Source organism: Chiloscyllium plagiosum, chromosome 23 (genome assembly GCF_004010195.1).
Source record: "Chiloscyllium plagiosum isolate BGI_BamShark_2017 chromosome 23, ASM401019v2, whole genome shotgun sequence".
Lineage (NCBI taxonomy): Eukaryota > Metazoa > Chordata > Chondrichthyes > Orectolobiformes > Hemiscylliidae > Chiloscyllium > Chiloscyllium plagiosum.
In genome coordinates, this window is record NC_057732.1 from 9,822,038 (window position 1) to 9,846,351 (window position 24,314).

The window sequence follows — 24,314 nt, forward strand, 5'->3', positions numbered from 1 at the left end:
TCCAGGCAGCATCCTGCTAAACCTCCTCTGAACCCTGTCCAAAGCATCCACATCTTTCCTATAACAGGACGATCAGAACTGGACACAGTATTCCAAGTGCGGTCTAACCAAAGTTTTATAGAGCTGCAACAAGATCTTAAACTCAATTCCCCTGTTAATGAAAGCCAAAACACCATATGCTTTCTTAACAACCCTGTCCACTTGGGTGGCAATTTTAAGGGATCTATGTACCTGCACACCAAGATCCCGCTGTTCCTCCACACTGCCAAGAATCCTGTCTTTAATCCTGTACTCAACTTTCAAGTTCGACCTTCCAAAATGCATCACCTCGCATTTATCCAGGTTGAACTCCATCTGCCATCTCTCAGCCCATCTCTGCATCCTGTCAATGTCCCGCTGCAGCCTACAACAGTCCTCTATACTGTCAACATCTCCAACCTTTGTGTTGTCTGCAACTTGCTAACCCATCCTTCAATCCCCTCATCCAAGTCATTAATAAAAATTACAAAGAGTAGAGGCCCAAGAACAGAGCTCGGTGGAACACCACTCACCACTGACTTCCATGCAGAATATTTTCCTTCCACTACCACTCGCTGTCTTCTGTCGACCAGCCAATTCTGTATCCAGACAGCTAAATTTCCCTGTATCCCATTCCTCCTGACCTTCTGAACGAGCCTACCATGGGGAACCTTATCAAATGTCTTACTGAAGTCCAAATACACAACATCCACCGCTCGACCCTCAACAACTTGTCTAATAACATCCTCAATGGTTTCTTCAGTTAATAAATAATATTTCCTTTATTATAAACAAAATTTACTCCAACAAACATGCAATGATTACTGACAAAATATTATTATAATAATATTTCCTTTATTATAAACAAAATTTACTCCAACAAACATGCAATGATTACTGACAAAAGATTTAGGTCATAAAAATCCAAAATTAGATTCTAATATCTAGATTCAACACAAAGCAAACATGTGTAGTATATCAGCTTTGGTTTAACATGCTACATAGCAAATGTAGTCAACATATAACTCGGCAACCCCAGGCATATGCTAAAAGCACTTATCTGCCTGAAACTGCTTCCTTGCTTTAGTGCCTCTCAGTTCTGACTTTAACTGTTCAGTCATTGTTGAAATGTTCTGAGTGTTGCAATAGAAACCTCACAACAAACCTCATACTTAGCAAGAGGCAAAACCAATAGTCAACAAGTAGCAGACAGTAATGGTATGTACTGCTCCCTGCATGTTCAATATTCACAGATTACTAGCTTACATTGTACAAATGGATAAAAAGAGAAAATGGATATCATTATAACAGTCAGAGGATCTATTCAACCTACTTCAGCAGGCAGATCAAAGCAAAGTACCACAGATGCTGGAAATCTGAAGCAAGCACAGATAATGTTGGAGAAACCTCAAAGCTCTGCCAGAATCTGTGGAGTGTCTAGTATGACTCTCCTTCAAACTTGAAATGTTAACTCTGTTTCACCCTCTACAGATGCTCCCAAACCTGAGTTTCTCCATAGCTTTGTGTTTGTTGCAGGCAGACATGGCACCCAGTTAAACATCTTATCCACAATCAAAACCTCTAATGTTACAGCACTTTCCCAGCACATTACTTAAGTTAAATCTTGTATTTGAGTCTTGGAAAGGTGTTTCAACCCATCATCAGCTGACTTGGAGATAACAGTGCAATCTACTGAGCTAAGCCGAGACAAAAAAAATTCCTGAGCGTTACTTGATTCCTTTGGAGTTGAGAAACATGTTACAGAACTTTATGGGAATGGTAACATAGTCGTAATATTACTCTTCTATTAATCCACAGGTGAAAGTGAGGACTGCAACTGCTGGAGATTAGAGTCGAGAGTATGGTGTTGGAAAAGCACAGGTGGTCAGTCAGCATCCGAGGACTCTTGTCCAGTCTGGCCAGTATGTGCTCCAGGTTCACAACAATACGATTAACTCTAAACTGCTCTCTCAAGTAGCCTTGGAAATCACTCAGTTTCTATCTAAATGATAAAGAAATATGTTTTTTAAAAATGGATGAATAGACAGTGGAAAGGAATCCCAGAATAAGTTGCAAAGTTAAATTTTGTCTAGTTTCCCCTTTAAAGTCCTCCTCATCATCTACAAAGCTGTCACATTGACTAATTGCACAACAGCCTGACACACTCACCATCGTTGAGAATGTCTTGCCCATGAGTTGCCAGCTCAATAATATACATTCAGAAAGGTGTTGGCCTGGGAGATCTCAAAGTCGACATGGGAACCCATGAAGTCCCATTGCATCAGGCCAACATGGGCAAGGAAATATGCAGGTTACCATCTACTGTTCTACTTCAATATTCCTCCAAATTTGAAAAATCAAGGAGGTACAGAGAATTGACTTCTGGTGTCAACATGCAAATCTATTACGAAGAGTGACCACTTAACACAATCACTGACCAATTTGGCTGAATCCTGAAGGACATGTATGCTGTACAAGGCATTCAGCAGATGTTGGAAGCACTAATAAGATGGATAATTCCACTTGACTTCATCATTTTGCTGAAAGTATTGGTAAGAGAGACTACTGCATCGTCCTTGTGGAGACAAAGTTCTGTCTTCACATAGAGGCTACTTACCATTGAGTTGTGTGACAGCATCATTTTGACAGCATCATAAAATGGCTTAAATTAAGAATGAATCCAGCAAGTAAAAGCTGGGCATTCATAAGGCACCGTGGCCACCATCAGCAGAATTTTATTTAATGACAACCTGTAGTCTATTGATTTTGCATATTCCTCAATTTACTATTAAGGCAGGGCCAAGCCCAATTCAATAGCAAGGCCAGGATAATATTTTAGGAACAGCAACACACAGCCTTTCATTACATTAGTTGGCAGTTTTTCATTATGGTACAATTCACGTGGTAAGCAGCATGTGGTAGGCTCAAGGGCTCCACTTTGCCAAGCAGCTTTTGCTGCATTTGTTGAAGTCATCAAGAAGCTGTGCTGAATTGTTCATCATGTTTTCTTGGTCCTCTTCTCAGCCAGGTGAGCTTTCCATTTCTCCTTAACTCTTCTGATGTCTCTCTAAACAATGAGCATCTGGACTCCCTTTCCATTGGCAGTTGTCTCCCATTATGTGTCCATGTTTACCATTTTCATAATCTTATATGTAGGTGTTTTTGTGGGAAGGGGTGGGTGCACAGCAAGTTGTGACTCAGTGTACAAATGGTTTTTGGAATATAGTCATCATACATCCAATGAACATGGGCCAAGCAAGTACCAATGCCATTCGATAAATGATGATTACATGTTGACAAAATTAGTATGCTACAGGATCTTGAGGTGGTGATTTTACCCCACCAAGGCATACTGAGACTACAGTCATTCTGAGACTACATATTTGCAAAGTTGAAAGTTATGTTGTCTTTTCTTGTGCTTGGCTTAAATTATCCAGGTCTACCTACCATACTGAAAATATAGTCCTGGGAGACCTGCAGTTTGAGGCTCTCAGTCAAGTTGCTTTTGTTCCACATACACTTAGGGCAATAGTTTTCGCAATGTGTACATTGGTTTCAGCATCAAATGACAAATTGCCTGTGATTGTGGAACTTGGATATCAGCAACCTCCACTGTCACATTGACAGCATTTTGTTTTGGGTCTTAAGTGAGGCTGAACAGCTTTCCATCAGTGATGAATATGCTGGAGTATGTGCATCAGAATACAACCTGATTTGACCTCATTGTGAAGCTCAAACTCTGACATTGCTCCATCAGGGCTAATCTTAAGCCTCAGGTTATCATGAAAGGAGAAGATAAAAATTATTAGCTTCAGCAGGTAGCCATTTTCCTTCAGCAGCTTAAATTGACCACTTATGCGCATATAATAATGGTCTTGTCTGGTCGAGAATAACAGTCGTCCTTTTTCTTCATGGCATTTCTCTTGCAGCTGTCAAGATTGAGATGATCATGTCAATCAGATATCCACAGCCTTACAAGGGCCACATGGGCAATACTCTACCCACAATGCTCAGGAGTGAAATGCTTTGGTAGTTGTTGCAATCACTGGAATCATTCTTGTTCCTGTTCTGGGCAAAAGTTTTTGCATCACACATATCCTGGGCACCATATCCTTTTCCAGCAAGTCAGAAGTTCTCGCAGATGCTTCAAGAGTGCTGATTTCTCATATTTAATGAGTATAAATAGTATGGCATCATTGCAACATGATCTGGAGCTTTATTAATAGTCAGCACACCAATAGCTTGGTTAGGTTCCTTCAATACTAGTTTGACATCAAGTGCTTCACTGGCAAGCATAGTTTCTCTGTTGCATACAGAAGCCTTAGTGATCATATTCTCCCTTGACTACAACCCAATGTTGTGTTCCATACAGCGATACTAGCTTTGAACTACAGTTTTCTCTTCTTGTTTCCAGTGTGCTGACTGCAGAATTGTGGATTCCAGTGTGGACTAATTTTAAAGTGTGTTTGTTCAATTAAGCCAAGAACTGCTGGCTTTTATTTGAATAGGCAGCACAGTTAACATTGATATAAAGATGGTCCTTCTGCTTCACTAGTTGCATTGGATCCTGGTGCACACCACAAAGGGCTCTTTATTACAATTAGTACTAAGGTGGTTCTGCCTTGGTAATTGAGGTCATGACTGGGGATAATCAGGTCTCTAGCTGCCAATGGATGCCCCTAATCACCCTTTAGCATGGATCACTGAGAAAAAAAATGTTATTTACCCAAAGTTTAGCTTAGTAGCAAAGTATATGTAGTTTCTATACAGTTCCATTTATCTTTCCAATGCCACGCTATCTGAGGCAAAAATGTCATCACACGGAATCCCCTCAGTAGGTAAAGACATGCTGTCTCAGTACGGCTATCGACAGAATCATTGAGTGCCTTTCAATTCTATTGTGCAGCATGACAGTGGGAGCTTAAGCACTCATGAGGTTTACTGGCCCTGTTTGAGTTGAGAGGTGGATAGATAGGACACGTTCTGAAACATATTTTGGTTTTGTCATTAACAGCTGAAAGTTCCTTACAGTGAGTCCTTCAAAATTCTACCCTCCTTGACAAACATGTGGTGCTTTTGTTTCAATGATCCTTTTAGCGAGTCTTGAGTTTTGCAAAAAGGCAACTTTCATCCTTTGAATCTTCATGCCAATCACATCAGCTTGCAGACACTGGCAATCAGTTGCAAACCATCAGTTAGCCCTGTGCACCTGATCCTGACTTTTCAGCTTGCCAATCAAGGAGTTATCCCCATGTATTTCTGTTTTCCTGATGCAATGGATTTGGTTCATTTGTTAAGCAAAGACTCTAAATTCCATGTATATTAAAATAGTTGGATTGTGGTGAGTTAGCACCTTACTTGTTGGACGCTGGTTGACTTCAGTGAGTAGTAGCTTATTAATGGGATGCAATAGTCTCTCCCACTATTGGAGGCAGCCCAGTAGTTCCAACTATGTGTGCCACTTTCATTCAGCTTAATTGCTTTCTCTCATGTTGTGTTAATGCTCTCCAGCAAAATAAGAATGTCCTCTTCAAAGCTCAAGCTGCACATGACTTATACATTTCCCAGCTGCCCAAATGTAAGCGACATAAATATAATTTCTGCTGATAGGGGAGTCCAAGGCTGGGGCCATATTTTAAAAATTAGGGCCAGATCATTCAGGATTGGGTAGCAATTCTATGCACCAGGACTGATCAGTAGGTGGAACCATCTTCTGAAACAGTAGTTGATGCACGATCAATGGTAAATTTTAAATCTCAGATTGATAGATCTTTGCTTTCCAAAGGTATCGCAGGATATGTGATAAAGGTGGATAATATGGAGTTAGAGATCAGAGCTAATCTGTAGCCTGAGTGGTTTGAAGAACTAAATGATTTATCCTTGTTCCTGTGCTCTTGACATCTGTTTGGATGCAATAATAGAACAAGATTACAGTGAAACTGAGTTAAACAGCTGTCCAGAAACAAAATTACATTTGATATCAATCCTAACAATATTAACTCAGACTTGAACCAGTTTAAGATCAGTTCGTAACAAACATAGTAAACCATCTTCAGAATCCTAGCCATGGAATGGTTGCACTCAATTTGAATCTGACCTCAAACCATTTAAGTATGAACAGGAAGACAATCAGGTAAAGTGCAATCCAGATATACAAATCTTATTTTCTGTATATTACTACTACTGCTACCTTTAGATGTGACACTTTCTTTGTCAGGTACCACTTCTGACTTCTCATCCACATTTGATTCATCAACCTCAGTGACAGTTGTCAGTTCTGGTTCACTCTTGTACTGTCGATAATCAGAACCCTGTAGTTGGAAAGTGATTTCTATTAAGTAGATAATTTGCTGAGCAATTAAGTCTTCAAGACTCAGTTAAGTTCTAATCAGGATCAATTTTTAGAAAAGAATACTTGAATCATTGCCCACTAATGGACAAGACATTTTGTTTAGAGAGCAATGTTTAATATACAAGAATATTATAGCATCAAAATTACCTTTGGCACATTCCAAGAAACTAAGAAATAGATATATGTATAATCAAGACTAGCATTTTTTTCCAAAGAGTTATTTTGTGAAGTTTGAAAATTATGCAGATACTTATTCAAAATTTAGTCCTGCTGCAAAAAACTTATTTGGTTGTGAATACTGACAAAGATATCCATTTTCGATTTTGGTATTAAAAAAGGACATTTGGAAGATAGTAAGAATCGTATAGCAACAATAAAGTGAGTTCAAAAGCTAGTCAAGTTGCTTGGACTGTTAGCATAAATGGTTGGGCTGCCATTATATTACCGTTTTGGTGTGACTGCAAATCAGTTTCTTGTGTTAATGAACACCAAATTGCATCTAGCCAATTGTGTTATAAGTGCTTGGAATGAGTTTATACTGACTTTCAAGAGCACTAAATCCAAGAGATACATGAACCCCTCCTTTAATGGCATCACAAACTAGGCTCTGCCATTCAAACTGATCAAAGCCATATTTCCAATAAATGGCCTGCTGAAATCCTGAGAACTTTATTTTCACATGTAGCATGCTGCTCCCTCCAATAACACAGATCATTATTAGGGAAGCTGTGTTTGTACAGTTAACGAGGCATTGACGTAACTTATTTGTTACTGAATTAAAGAAGATACATAATCTATAGTTTAAATTGGGTCTAGCAATTGCAGAAAATGTCAGAACTCATGGTAATCCAGACACAATTTGACATTAATAACTGCAGTATAACAGCAGCCTTTGTACCCATCCACTGATGGATTCCATTTTTAAAGTTACATATTAAGGTTAGATTCACTAAATGAGCTGTCCTGCTACAAAACAACTGATAGCCATCAAGCATGGAAATTAGGTAGTGGCTAAAATCCACCCCAAATTTTTTACTTTATTTAAAAACCTAAAAATATTTAATTCCATTTAATTTAGCACCAATACAGAAATCTTTAACAAAACTTTAATTCTTCAGTCATGTATTGCAAAAATGAAATAAATTTAGTAAAATATCTCTTAACAATTGCTGATCTTGGGACAGATTACTTAAAGGGAAAGAATCCCAAACAGTTAACTGAAGATGCCCTGAAAATGCAAATATTATGAACAAATTTTGCAGATACAATTCCACTTAAGATTATATTTTAAAACTTGGGTTATTGGGCTACAATTACGCAGGACAGTTCATTTGTAACTACATCATTCAGGAATGATAATCCAATAAATGAAGCAATGACAAAGTGACCAACTAAAAGATGAAGCAGCAAAATAATCACATGACATAAAACAATGAGAAGGGAAATGTGGGAGGAGCAGGTTTAACAGGCAAACAGTGGCAATAATCAGCCACTTACAGAATCTGCTCCATGCTTTGGATCTTCTGGTTCAAGGTGGATCTTCATTTCATCTGGTTGATGTACCAGGTTTCTGGCAGAACAGGGCCAAATGATGCTCTCACTGGGATGAGGGGGAACTGTGGGAGCCCTCTCTGTCAAGTCATATAACTGGGGAAGAGGAGGGCGAGGAGGGGCTGTTTCATCTTCCTAAAGAGTCCATATAATAAATGCACTAACAGTTTGAGATATACCAGATATTCTTTCAATTTAAGATGTATGCAAATCAACATGACCATGTACCATCATTTAAGTTCAAATAAATGAGAAAGCAAATACAATAAAATTCATATGGTCTGGCATTTCACAAACCAGAAAGCTCCACCAATTGATTTCTCTGATCCCACCTTGATAACGAACAGGTAAAGATTTTCTGATGCTAAATGACAATGGACCATTGGTGGACAACATTGTGAAGACGTTCTGATGCAAGAAAGAATCCAGCTGCTGTTGCGTAACCTTGTGACATGAAAGCTGGACTGTTTTAATGCTTGAAGGGCTGTTTGAGGCATTTTCCTTTACTTAAGTGGTGAATACCTTTCTCTGGTTTTGTATCACACTTTATCGTGGAACAAGAGGCTTAAATGATTTATTTCAACATGCCATCAGAGAAACTAAAGATAGCAAGCAGAAATCACGGATATGCGGCACACAGCACAACAATGGATGGGGGCCTGTGTCATTGATGTCTGACTGTCATATTCAAAACCCATCATGAAGAGATGTTTTGATTATTAATTGGGAGCGATGGTCACTTGTGAATATAAGAAAGCAGAATGTATTGTGCTTTTTGTGACCCTTTTTAGTTTGCCAGCACAACACAGTCCAGGTGCATTCTGGATAGTACAAACTTTTACTGCAATGTTTTATAATCTATTCTTCAATTCAAAGTCATCCCGTTCAAATGATTAGATAATTACGAGACTTTTTTGGCATTGACATTTTAATTATGTTGGCTAATTTGAACTGCTGAAATTTCAATATTGTGTCAAAGTAACTTTGAATAACCAGAGTAGGGTGTCCATTATAAATAAGAATGGATGAGGAGTACTTTTTTCTATTTACACTCCTCCACCTTTTAACTTTTGAAAAATAAATATTCTCCATCAAGTAGAACTGTTACCAAATGAAAGTTCTATCTTTGTGTTAAAATATCAGGTATTAATTCGAGACTGTCTAAACTTCATCTACAGATTATAATCAAAAGTTAACCAAAGATTTTTCTTCCCACAACAACCAGTGACTAAGAATAAATTGCTCACCTCCTGCCTACACCTTAAAGTAGAAGCAGTTCCAGGTTGTGAGCCAGCAGTACCTAAAAGAGAGAAAAAAAATTTAGATGTTTTGAAGCCACAGAATTTTGAATAAAATTCTTGCAATATTTACTTGTGGAAACTCATCTTATTTTTGAATTCTATGTTATGTACTACTATCCTGGAAAATGTTTTCAAAAAAATTACTTAAATGATCTTGTCCAAAGAGTGCCCTGCTTTCTGTTTAAGTAGAGCACAGAGATAAGCAAGCAGTTTTCCTCTTAATTTTCCATCCAGAATAACAGGAAGAATGATTCCTGATGTGATCCATCCAAAAGGCTTAGAGAAACTTAAGTTTTGTGAGCATAAACACTGGATTTAACTAAGTATAACAAGTATTAAACAACAGATTAAAGTAAGCCTGAAAAACTGCTTATACAAAATTCAGTAGGGTGAGCACAATTCAACAAGAGTGAATGTAAATACATAACATATGGACAAATGAAAAGTGCAGGAAGGCCTGCCAGGAGCAGCACCAGCATTCCGAAAAATGAATTTTCAACTTGATGATGCTACGAAACTGCACTACTCACATGCCAAACAGCATAAGAAGCAAGACACTGACAGGGCTAAATGAATCCACAATCAACAGATCAGATCTAAGCTCTGCAGTCCTGTCACATACAGTTGTGAATAGTGGTGGACAATTAAACAAATCATTAGAGAAGGGTCTCCATAAATATCCATACCTTCAATGATTGGAGAGCTCAGCACATCAGTGCAAAAGATAAGACTGAAGCATTCATAACAATCTTCAGCCAGGAGTGCCAAGTGGATGATCCTTCTCTGCCATCTCCATAGGTCCCTGGCATCACAGACATGAGTCTTTTGCCAAGTCCATTCACTCAATGTGACATCAAGAAAGTTGGAGGCACTGGATACTGCAAAGACTGGGTCCAGACAACATTCTAGCAAGTGAACTGAAGACTTATGCTCCACTTGCACATTATCCAACCACATCTATTATATCCGTTGCTCGCGATGTGGTCTCCTATATACTGGGGAGACCAAACACAGACTCGGGGACCAGTTCGCAGAGCATCTGTGCTTTGCATGCACCAACCAAATCAACCTTTCAGTTGCTATCCATTTTAATTCCCCTTCCCACTCCCCTAATAACAAGTTTATCCTTGGCCTCTTCCACTGTCAGAGTGAGACCAAACGGAAACTGAGGAACGACACATTATATTTCTCCCAGGAAGCTCACAGCCCAATGGCTTCAACACTGACTTCAGCTTGAAATCCCTCCGCTCTCGGCCTTATCCCATGTCTAGCCCCACCCCTCCTCCTCACCTGCCTGACCAGTCCTAACCTGCTCAGTTATCCACTCCACCCTTTCCATTCGCCAATCACAACAACCCCCACTTGCTTCTACCTATCACCATCCCACCTATTCTTTCCTCAGCCCCACCCCCCTCCCTCGACATACTTCTGGGCTCCCTCTCCCTCCCCAGTCCTAACGAAGGGTTTTAGCCTGAAATGCTGACTTTCCTGCTCCTTGGATGCTGTCTAACCTGCTGTGCTTTTCCAGCTTCACATCTATTGACTTTGGCTTCCAGCAACTGATATAAATTCACAAGCAATGCTCAGCAGGATAGTTACAGAAAAAAAAAAATCTCAAATCAGCCATGACTAAAGTTAGAAAATCTACAGGAGAGCTGCAATTTAAATATTGCAACTTTGGCACAGCAAAGAAATAACTGATTGGGAGGTACTGGTCGAACTTGAGGAAAAAATACATACTCATGGATTCTTGCCCAAAATATTGGATGGGTAGACTTCCAAAAAGTCTACATCATGTTACTGCATAGCAGATTTTAAACAAATGGAGTAAGTGAACAAGTATCAGAATGGAAATTAAGTTGGCTACAAAGTTGTATGTAAACAGTTAAAGATAGTTACTTAGATTGGCAAAGATGGGAAGTGGTGCCAATGTTATGTACATGCACAATTTGGACTTGGCAATTATTGAGAAAATTTTCAGGTTTGTGGATGACATTTTGGGATGTAAGTAATACAGAGAAGGACTACGTTAAGTGTCTCATAAACTTGAAGAATAGGTGTGAAATTAGCATATGAACTGCAATATATATACAGCTTGGCAAGTCAGTGTCTAAATGGTCAGAGGAACACAAGAACCTGATAGACACAAATCACTGAAAATAATGACACACATTACAGGGTGACATAAAACCAAAGCAAATGAAGTATATGTATTTCTTTCTGAAGGGCTAAATTTGAAAATCAGGGAGGTTATGTTAAACTTACATAATTTGAAGAGCTTGAATTGTTGTTTCTGACATCCACAGAATAAAAACGGAAAAAGAAAACATTTATACAGAGGCTATATTGTGTGTTTAAAAATGAACAGTATCATTGCGGGAGTTACAAAGAAAATAAACTAGAATACCAGAATTGACTTTAGGGTTCAAGAAGAAATGACTGGAGATAACGATATTAAGGTACATAGAACATAGAACAATACAGCGCAGAACAGCCCCTTTGGCCCTTAATGTTGCGCCAACCTGTGAACAAATCTAAGCACATCCCCCTACACTATCTCATCATCATTCAAGGACTGTTTAAATGCCCCTAATGTGGCTGAGTTAACTACATTGGCAGGCAGGGCATTCCACACCCTTACCACTCTCTGAGTAAGGAACATGCCTCTGACATCTGTCTTAAATCTATCACTCCTCAATTTGCAGCTATGCTCCCTCATACAAGCTGATGTCATCATCCTCGGAAAAAGACTCTCACTGTCCACCCTATCTAATCCTCTAATCATCTTGTATGTCTCTATCAGATCTCCGCTTAGCCTTCTTCTCTCCAATGAGAACAGACCCAAGTCCCTCAGCCTTTCCTCATAAGACCTGTACACCAGACCAGGCAACATCCTGGTAAATCTCCTCTGCACCTTTTCCAATGCTTCCACATCCTTCCTGTTATGGGGCGACCAGGACTGCATACAATACTCCAAGTGCGGCTGCACTAGCATTTTGTACAGTTGCAGTATGACATCACAGTTCCAGAACTCAAACCCTCTACCAATAAAACCTAACACACCAAATGCCTTCTTAACAGCACTATCAACCTGGGTGGCAACTTTCAAGGATCTATGTACATGGACACGAAGATCCCTCTGCACATCCACACTACCAAGAATCTTTCCATTGACCCAGTATTCTGCCATCCTGTTATTCTTCCCAAAGTGAATCACCTCACATTTATCTGCATTGAACTCGATTTGCCACCTCTCAGCCCAATTCTGCAGTTTATCCAAGTCTCCTTGCAACCTGCAACATTCTTCCACACAGTCCACCACTCCACAGACTTTAGTGTCATCTGCAAACTTACTAGTCCATCCACTTATGCCTGCGTCCAAGTCATTTATAAAAATGACAAACAGCAGTAATCCCAAAACAGATTTTTGTGGCACACCACTAGTAACTGGACTCCAGGCTGAATATTTTCCATCAAACACCGCTTTCTTAAAGAAAGCCAGTTTCTAATCCAAATTACTAAATCACCCTCAATACCATGCCTCCACATTTTCTCCAACAGCCTACCAGTCGTCAAGTTCTTGAAAGTTTTTCTTTCTTTTCAACCTTTCGTGAGTTTTGGGAATGATGACAAGGCCAGCATTTGTTGTCCATGCCTAAATTTCTTGAACTGAGTGGGTTGTTTAGGCATTTCACTGAGGGCAGTTAAGAATCAATGCTGCAGACCTGGAGTCACATATAGACAGACAGGATAAGGTGGCAGATTTGTATCCCTGAAGATAACAATCACAAGAGCTTCAGTGATACCAATAGAGACATTAGGTTTTGCTTCCATTGTTTTTAAGTAATGAATTTGAATTTCTACCTGTTGCAGTGCTGGGTTTTGAACTCTAATCCCCAGAACGTTAGCTGAGGTCTCGGGATTACTAGTCCAATGACATTCGCACTACTTTACTGTCTTCCTTTATAGGGTAGAGACAGTGAAAAGGCTCCTGCTTGTGTGCGAAGGAGAGAAGTCCAGAATTACAGCCCAAAAATACAAGACAGTCACTAATAAATCTAACAGGTGATGGAGAAGTAACTTCTATACCTGTACGATTGGAAAGTGGAACTTGCTCCCACGCAGAATAGATTAGTCAAGTTGCAAAGATGCATTTAAGGGGAAGCTACATAACCACAAGGCAGAAGGGAATATAATGGTAGATGAAGGTGAGTGGGAGGAGGGTCTTGAGCATAAATATTGCAAAGGATCTGTTGGATTGAATGACCTGTTTCTGTGCTGAAATACTTAAATATTGACCTGTGTTTTTAACTTTAGAATGGGAGGCAGGAGACCATCTCATTGCACGTATCCTATCCAACACAAGGACAGATTGATAGTTGTGCTAATTACTGTAACCCATGACATCAACAGAACTAGAAAGGCCCTGTTAAGTGAGAAAACTACAATTTTGGTTCATCAGTTCAAAGCAAACAAAAAAGCAGTTCAAGAGTTCATAGCGTAACTAACAAGCTGATTTCAGTCTTTGTGGATAAACTGAAACTTAAACATATTCACAGTGGAGGGTGGGAAATAACGAAAAAGAAAATAAAACAACACTTCAATTCGTTACCTCTACTGGAATCCACAACAGCTACTACTTAATTACTTGAAATTCTGACCTAAAACAGGATTGGCTTTTCTTACCAGTGTTGCTAGAGTTCCTTCTTTGCTGTTTACTTTTGGTGAGTCCTTCCATAACATCATCAATTCTCCAGAGCTCCTTTTGAATCTGAGGGCGTTGCTGAGCAGTTAACTCCACCTTGGGAAAAAAAGTAAAGATCCTTCTGACAACAAATACAGCAGTCATGAACACAGATGTTTTATCATGCATGAAATGCATTAAAGAGGTAACAAAAGTGTTTCTGACAACAGTGTTTGGTTAGGCGTGCTGTATGCAAGGATGTAATGCAATACGGTTGTCATAAATTGGATTAAGTATAAGGAAACTGGTGAACAATGTGCCGACAATTGTGCTATGCTGGAGACGTATTTGCTGGAAAAAGAGATTATGTTATTGTTAGTATAAACATGCTCAGACATCAGATCCATCTGTCCAAATACAGCCAGTACCTGAACTTCATCACATCTGTCTAGTTGTTGTTGTAAGTGGGTTCTTGCTAGAGTTACGTCATACTCTAACTTTTCATACTCTTTCCATGTTCTTTCCAGTTCCTAAATCACAAAGTACACAGTTTAAACAGTAGAATTATTTCATTTTTAAAAATGTACAATCGGTTCCATTCTTAAAAACAATCCTATATGCTATACACCAGGATTAACTTAATTGGGAAAGTTGTAATCTTACATTTTGAACTAAGATGAGGCAAATCAAATTCACAATCTTTTTCTTTAAATTTACTGAACAAAACAATTTGAAAAACAATCTGCACTTACAAAGGAATGGAATATCAAAATATTGTACATATGTTTTAGCTGATTAAAAACTTTGGCAGGAGATTTTAATCTTTCAAAGATTTAAATTCCTAAAAACGTGAAATTCTAAAGGAACAAATGGACATATTTCTGGTTTAAAATGGGTGGGTGAATAACTTCTCCTCAACAGATGGGTCATAAATGTGAATCTGGGAAAAGGCTTCCGATTTATGGCACTCAGATTAGCCACAAGGTGGGGTGCAAGGGCTGACTATAGCAACTTCTTCAGTTTATGTGCTGACCAGCTTCCCTCCACAATTTTGGGAATCAAGTGAAATGCTCATTGCCTCCCTGTTAATGATACAGCAAAAGTTTACATTGGCATAATCTTGTATTAATCAGCTCTGCAGAGTATGGTGTGCTAAAGTGATACTCAAAAGGTTACATATAATCAGAAAAGTCCTGAAGTGTTTTGAATACATATCCTATGCAAAGTAAAAGCTCACCAACAGTTTATGTGGGAGTTTAACACAAGAAAAGAACATTTGAAAAAGAACTACAAGCTAAAGCAGACCTGGCCTTCAGACTTTACTACAAACAACAAATGGCATAGTGACTACAACTCACTGTGGTGGTTCTTGATATCTCCCGGCAAGTGCTGAGCAATCCATTTTGTAAAACATCTCTTTGTAAGGCCACACTTTGCACTACAGTAGGATTTTCTGCATTCATTTCAATCTCCTGACTTGCAGCCAGTAAAGCTTGTTCAAGTGTATGCTGCAAGAGACAAAGCAGTATGCATAATTTAGTCTGAATTCAATATATTCACTGGAGATATGTATTATGTTGAAATGAAGTAATTTGATCATAATTTCTTACTTTTTCCTTATGCAGCTGCTGCAATTTCTCTTCTTGCTCACAAACAACCTTATCCTGCTCACATAATTGGCTCAGTTTACCCTACAACAGAAAGCACAAAGATTGACAAAATAATAATAACTCTCCACCAGAGCAGCACATGGCTTTAAACATTTCTTCAAGTTCAGCAATTGCTGAAAACATAAATCAAGAAAAATGTGAACCTAAGTGTTTCTTTCTAACAAATTTCTGGAACAACTCTTCCTGTCAAAGCAAACCAGCATTCCCTGCTTGAGAACACTGTAATCTCACATTTTGAACAAAGACAAGGTAAATCATAAGCAGGTTCATAATCTCTTCTGGTTTATTGAACAATATAATTTGAAAAATAACCTGCATTTGCAAACTAATGGAAGAGCAAAATATTGCTTTTATGTTTTAGCTGATAAATACTTTGGAAGATTAAAATCTCCCTACACAGATTTAAATTCTTAAACAATGTGGAATTCTAAAATGATTAATAGACTTACTTCTGGTTGAAAATGGGTTGGGCGAATAACCTCTCATCAAGAGATGGGTCAGAAATGTGAGTACAGTTAGCAAACTGCATACTACTGATTTTATCATCTATTTCAATGTAATCACTGTTTTGGGTTTGCCCTGGCTCAGAAAAGTGTGGCCAAGACAAGTGTCAGAACTATCAGATTCAGTAATGACGTTTATTTCCCCCCAGCACAGCTTGTGGAATAGGAGGAAGTGTAATCTTTTCCACCAACATCCCCAAGAAACCTACCACAATCTTCCCTTCAGTGGTCAATCAATTTCTTCTTTCCAGCCTTAAAGTCCTTCCTTTTTTGTAGTCATGCTGCAGCTGTCTAGCATCAGGCTTCCCAGCCTAAAGAAGTCCAGCCCCTTAATCTGGACATTTGAATGTATGAGTTAAGAGTAGAAATATGAAAAAATTCTGATGAAGAATCACCAGACTTGAAATGTTAACTCTACTTTCTTCCTACATGCTGCCAGACCAGTTTCACCAGCAATTTCTGTTTTTGTTTAAGAATCTATTGACTTTGCCCTTAAAAACATAAGACTCTCTGATTCAATGCCTTCGCCATCTCGAAGGCAGAGTTTCAAAGTTGCATCATCCTTCAAAAATAAGCTCTCTGAATCTCTGTCCTGAAAGGGTGAACAAAAAGTTTTGAACATTGTCCCTATTAATGGACCCATCCACAAGAGGAAATAAGCTTTCTACATCCACACTGTCAAGACCATTTCAGGATCTACTCTGTTATTATTACCATACATTATTGTTATATCTGTTATACTTCAATCAAGTGGGTGGTACGGTGGCTCAGAGGTTAGCATTGCTGCCTCACAGTGCCAGGGGTCTGGGTTCGATTCCCGCCTCAAGCAACTGTGTGGAGTTTGCACATTCGCCCAGTGTCTGCGTGGGTTTCCTCCAGGTGCTCCAGTTTCCTCCCACAATCCAAAGATGTGCAGATCAGGCGAATTGCCCATTCTAAATTGCCCATAGTGTTAGGTACATTAGTCAGGGGTATATATAGGGCAGGGGAATGGGTCTGGGTGGGTTACTCTTTGGAGGGGCAGTGTGGACTTGTTGGGCCGAAGGGCTTATTTGCACATTGTAGGGAATCTAATCAAGTCATTTTTCACTCTTCAAAGAATTGGACCAGAAATGTTAACTCTGATTTCTCTGCATAGAAGCTGCTACATTGTTGAGCTTTTCCAGCAATTTCTGTTTTTGTTTCCGATTTCCACCATTCGCTGTCCTTTTGGTTTTTACTGTATTCTGCGCTCTGTACGATCTGCCAGTACAGCACACAAAACAATACTTTTTTCTGCATCTTGGTAAATGTGACAATAAATCAAACTCAAATCCCAATTTAGCTTCTTAAATTTCAGGAAGTACAACCTTATTTATTAAACCTCTTCCTATCATTTAACCCTTGGGAATAAATTATCATTCCAGAAAATCCACACTTCACTCCCTAATGTGTGGTGCTTACAGTACCCCAGGTGCAGTGTAACCTACGGCTGAAGTAGATTTCTGACCTTTTGTATTTTATTTTATTTCCCAAGATGTAACATGGATAGATGTTCCCTGACATACCATATCAATCAAATTTTAAAAAACTCTACTATATTCATTAGGTACATCTACTCTTTATAAATCCACACTAACCCTTTGATCAGGTGGAATTTTTTAAGAACCGAAAGAACTGCGGATGCTGTGAATCAGAAACAAAAAGTGAAGTTGCATGAGCTGCTGAGCTTTTCTGACAACTTCTGTTTTTGCTTGTGAAAATTTTTAAGGTTTTGGTAATCCGGTTATTTTAGATTCTGGTTTCAAATGAAACGGTTCTAAATCTAAAGAAAACATTCTCAGTCAAGCTTTTTAGTTTTCTAGGTGAGAAAGGGAAGTAAAAAGAAAATAGTGGATAGAATTAGTGGATGATCATTTCCTTGGCAATCTAAGATTCATAATTGAGTAATCAATTGACCAAGAATATTAATTAAACATAAGACAGAAATAAAGCATTTTTGGTAACAATAAGCAATTTTGGTACTGCATAATTTTTATTAAGGAGGCAAATGTATTTTTGACATATATCACACAATACCAGGCTATAGTCCAACAGGTTTATTTGGAAGTACTAGCTTTCAGAGCACCACTCCTTCCTCAGGTAGTTGTGGAGCAGGTTCATACGGCACCAAATTTATAGCAAAAGACCACAGTGGCATTCAATTGAAACAATATATTGAACAAACCCAGATTGCTGTAAAGTCTTTCATCTGTAGAGAGGGTTGCAGCTTTTGGCCATTAATATGTAATTGCCAGAACTTCTTTAAGTCACATTCTCTACATAACTTTTCAGATTTTATTAAAACAAAAGGTGTCATCTCAGCTCAGACAATGTACTAAAGGTGTGAAGTTAGAGTGTCTGTAGGCCAATCTTGAGACAGACTGGTTCTATTTCCAAAGTAGGAGTTTATAAAATATTGCACGGATTGACTACCTGAGAGTTGTCTGCTTTTTTGAGCAAAATAGAATTTATCTGCAAATACAATTCTGCAAATGCAAATTCACTGTATAGACATATATGTGTGTGTGTGCATGCGCACGCGCCCATGTGAAGGGGGGGGGGGGGGGGGCGGGGAAAGAGCGCACGCACGCAGGTGTGTGCATGTGAGTTTGAGTATGCGTGAGAGAATGTGTTTGCATGTGTGCTTGCTTGATAGAAGTGTGCATGAGTGTGACAGAATATAAGCCTGTGAAATGTGTGCGCGTGGGTGAGAGTGTGGGGTTGTACGTGGGTGTGTCTGAGAGAGTGTCTGTGTATGTAAGAGTGTGTGTCTGTATGCACGAGACTGTATGGTGTAGTGTGACCTGAACCCAACGTTGCGGTTGAGGCCATCCTCATAGGTACCGAAGTTGGCTGTCAGCCACTCTATGTTGTTGCGTATCCCAAAGTCCGTCTTGGAGGATGGTCACCTGAAAATTTGAGGCAGACAGATAGACTCGAACCTCACACCTTTTAATACATTGTCTGAGCTGAGATGTCACCGTTCTTTTTAAAATAAAACCTTAAGTTATCTTGGGAATGTGACTTGAAAGAAGTTCAGGGATTTACATATTAATGAACTGAAAGCTGCAACCCACTCTTAAAGATGAAAGACTTAACAGGAATCCATATTTGTTCAATATATTATTTCAAATGCATGCCGAATGTTTTGCTATAAATTCGTTATCTTATGATCCTGTTGCCTGAACAGCTGTGCTTTTCCAGCACCACTAATCCAGAATTATGATCCTGTTCCACAACTATTTGACGAAGGAGCAGCTCTCCAAAAGCTAGTACTTCCAAACAAACTTGCCGGACTATAACCTGGTGTTATGTAATTTTTAACTTTGTCTACCCCAATCCAATACCAACACCTCCACATCATTGATATATATCAAAAGACATAATCCAACTTAAAAAATTGCACATACTATTTCCTTAGAATACTTTACAAAAACTTAGTTGCATCTCACCATAAATTACGACATAATTAGTCAAAACTGTGGGATCAAAAAACTGTAAAACATTTTCACATACATCAATGTCCAGATTTTCACGTCTGTGGCTGTATAAAGTTTCTCTGTAATCATCTTGCTGAGCCAGCTACAAGAACATGAGTAAGAAAAATATAATGAAGTTAAAATCTCAATGGATTAATTGAAAAAGAGCAGTTCAGCAATGTGGTGCCCCAGGAGTTAGTCTAAATTGATGGGAGCTTGTGTTGAAGATAGGGTAACAACATGTAGCATTGATTCTTCAATCTCTCCAGAGTTCAAACAAGGTTCCCACTGGGATTGATGAATTTAGCCCTGGGGTTGAATAGTTCATGATTTATTTTTATCATGAAATATGAAAGATGAATGTTATCTTTGGGTAAGAAGGATAAAAATTCCATAGGAAATTTTTTTTTCTCAGAAATAAAGAGATCCCAGGTTATAGAATGTGTTCTTACAACAGAACATTTATATTTACACCAAATAAAGAATTTACTATTTAAATTAGATCCCTTGAAAAATAAAGTATCAATGCATAATGCACTGTGACATTTCTTTTGCCTGTATTTTGAATGGTGTTACTAACTTACATACAAAGCAATTAATGTTTAACGGTATTTAATATTTAAAATCATTAAAGCAAAATGCTGCAGATTCAAGAAACCTAAAATTAAAACAAATTTCTGGAAGGACTCAGCAAAGAAACAAAGTTAACATTTTTTAAGAGAAGTCATATTGGACTTGAAATGCTAACCCTTTCTCTCTCTCCATAAATGCTGCTAGACTTGCTGCACATTTACATTGCATTGATTTTATTTCAAAAATTACATCAAGGCATGACATTTTTAGAGGTAAGTATCTGTATGATAAAATGTATGAAGCACAACAATCTACCTTTTATCACCACATTCCAAGTGATGAGGCAATATTTTGTTTGTTCAACTTAATAAGGTAATATTGCAAATACTCAAAGTTAATGCAAACCATGTAACAGAAACATGGTCCATAATAAGAACATAAGTAGTTGGAACAGGATTAGGCCACCTGGCCTTTCAAGAATGCTCTGCCATTCAATAAGAAAATGGCTGATCTTTTCATAGACTCAGCTCCACTTACCCACGCTCTCACTGTATCCCTTAATTCCTTTATTTTCAAAAAAATCTATCTTAGCTTTAAAAAAGTTTTCTGAAGTAGCACCAACAACTTCACTGGGCAGGGAATTCCATAGATTCAGAACCCACTGGGTGAAGAAGTTCCTTCTCAATTCAGTCCTAAATCTGCTCTCTTCCCCCACCCCCCCCCCCAATTTTGAGGCTATGCCCTGTTGTCCGAGTTTCACTTGCCAGTGGAAACATCCTCTCTACTTCTATTTTATCTATTCCCTTCAGAATTTTATATGTTTCCATAAGATCTCCCCTCATTTTTCTAAATTCCAATGAATATAACCCCAGTCTACTCAGTCTGTCGTCTTAACCCGCTCAACTCTGGAACCAACGTAGTGAACCTCCTGTGCACCCCCTCCAGTGCCAGTGCCTCCTTTCTCAAGTAAGGAGACCAAAACTGCATGCAGTTCTCCAGGTGTGGCCTCACCAGCACCCTGTACAGCTGCAACATAACCTCTCTGCTTTAAACTCAATCCCTTTAGCAATGAAGGACAGAATTCCATTTGCCTTCCTAATTACTTGCTGTACCTGCAGACCAACCTTCTGTGACTCATACACTAGAACACCCAGGTCCCTCTGCATAGCAGCATGCTGTAACGTTTTACCATTCAAGTAATAATCCTTTTTACTGTTATTCCTACCAAAATGAATGACTTCACATTTATTAACATTGTATTCCATCTGCCAGACATTTGCCCACTCACTCAAAGCATCTTAGTGTCATCTGCAAACTTACACAGCCCTCTGCACTGCCATTCATCTTAGTGTCATCTGCAATCTTGGACACCCTACACGTGGTCCCTCACTCCAAATTATCTGGATGAATTGGGAAGAATTGAGGTCCCAACACCGATCCCTGAGGCACTCCACTAGTTACTGATTGCCAACCAGAACAGCACTCATTTATCCCCACTCTTTGCTTCCTATTAATCAACCAATTCTCTATCCATGCTAATGCCTCTTTATATTTATCTTTATAGTGCATCTTTATCTTATGCAGCAGCCAGCTGTGTGGCACCTTCTCGAAGGCCTTTTGAAAATCTAGGTACACACATCCACTGGTCTCTGTTATCCACCTTGCTCGTAATGTCTTCATAACATTCCAAAAGATTAGTTAAGCATTACCTGCCCTTCACGAACCCACGCTGCGTCTGCCCAACAGGATAATTTCTATCGAGACGCCTTGCTATTTCTTCCTTGATAATACACTCAAGCATCTTCCCCACTACAGAGGTTAAGCTCACAGGTCTATAATTCCCCATCTTTTGTCTATGTCCCTTTTTAAACAGTGGCGTCAGCTTTGCTGTTTTCCAATCTGCTGGGACTGCCCCAGAGTCCAGCAAAGTTTGGAAAACCACCACAAGTGCACTTGCTATTTCGCCCGCCATCTCTTTTAGTACACTGGGATGCATTCCATCAGAGCCAGGAGACTTGCCTATCCTTAGCTCCATTACCTTATCCAACACTACCTCTTCAGTAATAATGATTATTTCCAGGTCCTCATCTACCTTAGTCTCTTTGTCAATACCTGGCATGTTATTAGTATCCTCCACTGTGAAGATTGATACAGAATACTTGTTTAATGCCTCGGCCATTTCCTCATATCCCACAACTTTATGCCCCTTCTCATCCTCTAAAGGACCAATGTTTACTTTAATCACTCTTTTTCATTTTACATATTTATAGAAACTTTTGCAATCTGTCTTTATATTGTGCTAGTTTTTTCTCATACTCCATCTTACTTTTCTTTATAGCTCTTTTGTGGCTTCCTGTTGACCTTTAAAGTTTTCCCAATCTTCTAGTTTCCTGCTGTTCTTGCCCACTTTGTATGCCTTCTCTTTCAATTTGTTAGACACCCACGGCAGATTACCCCTTTTCTTACAGTCCTTCCTTTTCACTGGAATATACTTTTGCTGAGCACTTTGAAAAATTACTTTGACAATCCTCCACTGCTTGTCAACTGTCGCACCATAAAATCTTTGTTTCCAGTCTACTTTAGCCAAGTCCTCCTCATTCTATTGTAGTCTCCCTCATTTAAGCATGGGACCCTGGTATTGGAGTTTATCTTCACACTTTTCATCTGTATTTTAAATTCAACCATACTGTAATCGCTCCTTCCAGGAGGATCCCTAACTATGAGGTCATTAATTATTCCTGTCTCATTACACAGGACCAAATCTAGAATAGCTTGCTCCCTCATTGGTTCCATTACATACTGTTCAAGAAAACTATCTCAGATACACTCAACGAGCTCCTCCTCAAGGCTACCCTGGCTGAGCTGGTTCAAAAATGATTTATTTCTTCTTCTGCAGATAGATAGTGTAAAGATCTCAGCCTCATAATATATTAAACAGAAGTCTGATTTTATAGTCAAAACTTAATAGCAGTGAGCTAAATCCTATACTGCACATGAACCAGCAAAGCTCAGTGCTATTAGCAGGTTCCAGAGCTATGAATTAACAATACAGTTAATATGAGTTGATATCATATTGGTGAAATTTGTAACACATATATCACAACTGTAAAATGTTGGCAATTTTGCAGAAGAGACAGAAGTTTGGATGTTCCCAGCTGCATTATTTGAATACATATATTAATACTTTTTTTTTGGTAAGGCAACCATCGTCTGGAAATTTAGGTACTAGAAGTGACAAATTGAAGCAAATGTCGTGTTTGAAATTCCCTTTTAAAACAGGCAACATAAACTGGGAATAAAACTATTCTGTGCCATTAGTAACAAACCACATTGTCTTATGCTTTCCCCTTTTTTAGATTTTCCATTGAAGAAAATGGGGAGGGGTGGTGCAATGATGCTGCAGAAGTCAGTCAACTTGCATGATGCATTTTGTCTAAATGAAACACGTTAATCTTACCACTTGTGAACAATTACCAGAGTAATACAGTTTAAAAAATCACATAACTCCTGGTTATAGTCCAACAGGTTTATTTGGAAGCACTAGCTTTCGGAGTGCTGCTACTTCATCAGGTGGTTGTGGAATATAAGGTCATTGGATGCAGAATTTATTGCAAAAGTTTACTGTGTGACGTAACTGAAATTACATCTTGAAAAAGACTGGGATTGTTTGTTAAGTCTCTCATCTTTTAGAATGGGCATGTTGGTTTCAGTTTTTTTCATAAGAAAATCACAGAACTTTTTTATATATAAAGTTATATTCTCAAGTGAACTGTTCGCCGAGCTGGAAGTTTTTGTTGCAAACGTTTCGTCCCCTGTTTAGGTGACATCCTCAGTGCTTGGGAGCCTCCTGTGAAGCGCTTCTGTGGTGTTTCCTCCGGCATTTATAGTGGCCTGTCCCTGCCGCTTCCGGTTGACAACCCGAGCATCCGAGCTACAAATCTTCTCACAAACTTTGAATCTCAAGTGAACTTTAACAATAGGTACCACGCTGGCTCAGATAATGCAATGAAGGTGTGGGGTGCCCTTTGTGAGGCTGTCTGTGCCCCAATGTTCAGACTGATTCTAATCTAAAATAGGAATTTACAGAATCTTAGATTAGAATTAGTCTGAACATTGGGGCACAGACAGCGTCACACAAGGCACCTCACACCTTCAATGCATT

The 24,314-nt window shown here is 38.9% G+C and overlaps 1 protein-coding gene across 15 annotated transcripts in view; it reads right to left on the reverse strand.

Moving 5' to 3' along the window:
* The window catches only part of plekha5 (pleckstrin homology domain containing, family A member 5), a 344,620-nt gene that overhangs the window by 29,034 nt on the left and 291,272 nt on the right, over window positions 1–24,314 (reverse strand). For 10 of the 15 annotated variants that reach the window (XM_043713467.1, XM_043713466.1, XM_043713471.1 and 7 more), the window contains 8 exons: window positions 19,617–19,682; window positions 15,517–15,597; window positions 15,265–15,414; window positions 14,335–14,436; window positions 13,909–14,023; window positions 9,169–9,221; window positions 7,868–8,056; window positions 6,209–6,329 (listed from right to left, as the gene is read on the reverse strand). In XM_043713467.1, the coding sequence (XP_043569402.1) occupies window positions 6,209–6,329; window positions 7,868–8,056; window positions 9,169–9,221; window positions 13,909–14,023; window positions 14,335–14,436; window positions 15,265–15,414; window positions 15,517–15,597; window positions 19,617–19,682 (877 nt within the window). Of the gene's footprint in view, window positions 1–2,662; window positions 5,920–6,208; window positions 6,330–7,867; window positions 8,057–9,168; window positions 9,222–13,908; window positions 14,024–14,334; window positions 14,437–15,264; window positions 15,415–15,516; window positions 15,598–19,616; window positions 19,683–24,314 lie in introns of those variants that run through there. The other 5 variants (XM_043713473.1, XM_043713476.1, XM_043713472.1 and 2 more) reach the window with 2 other exon arrangements.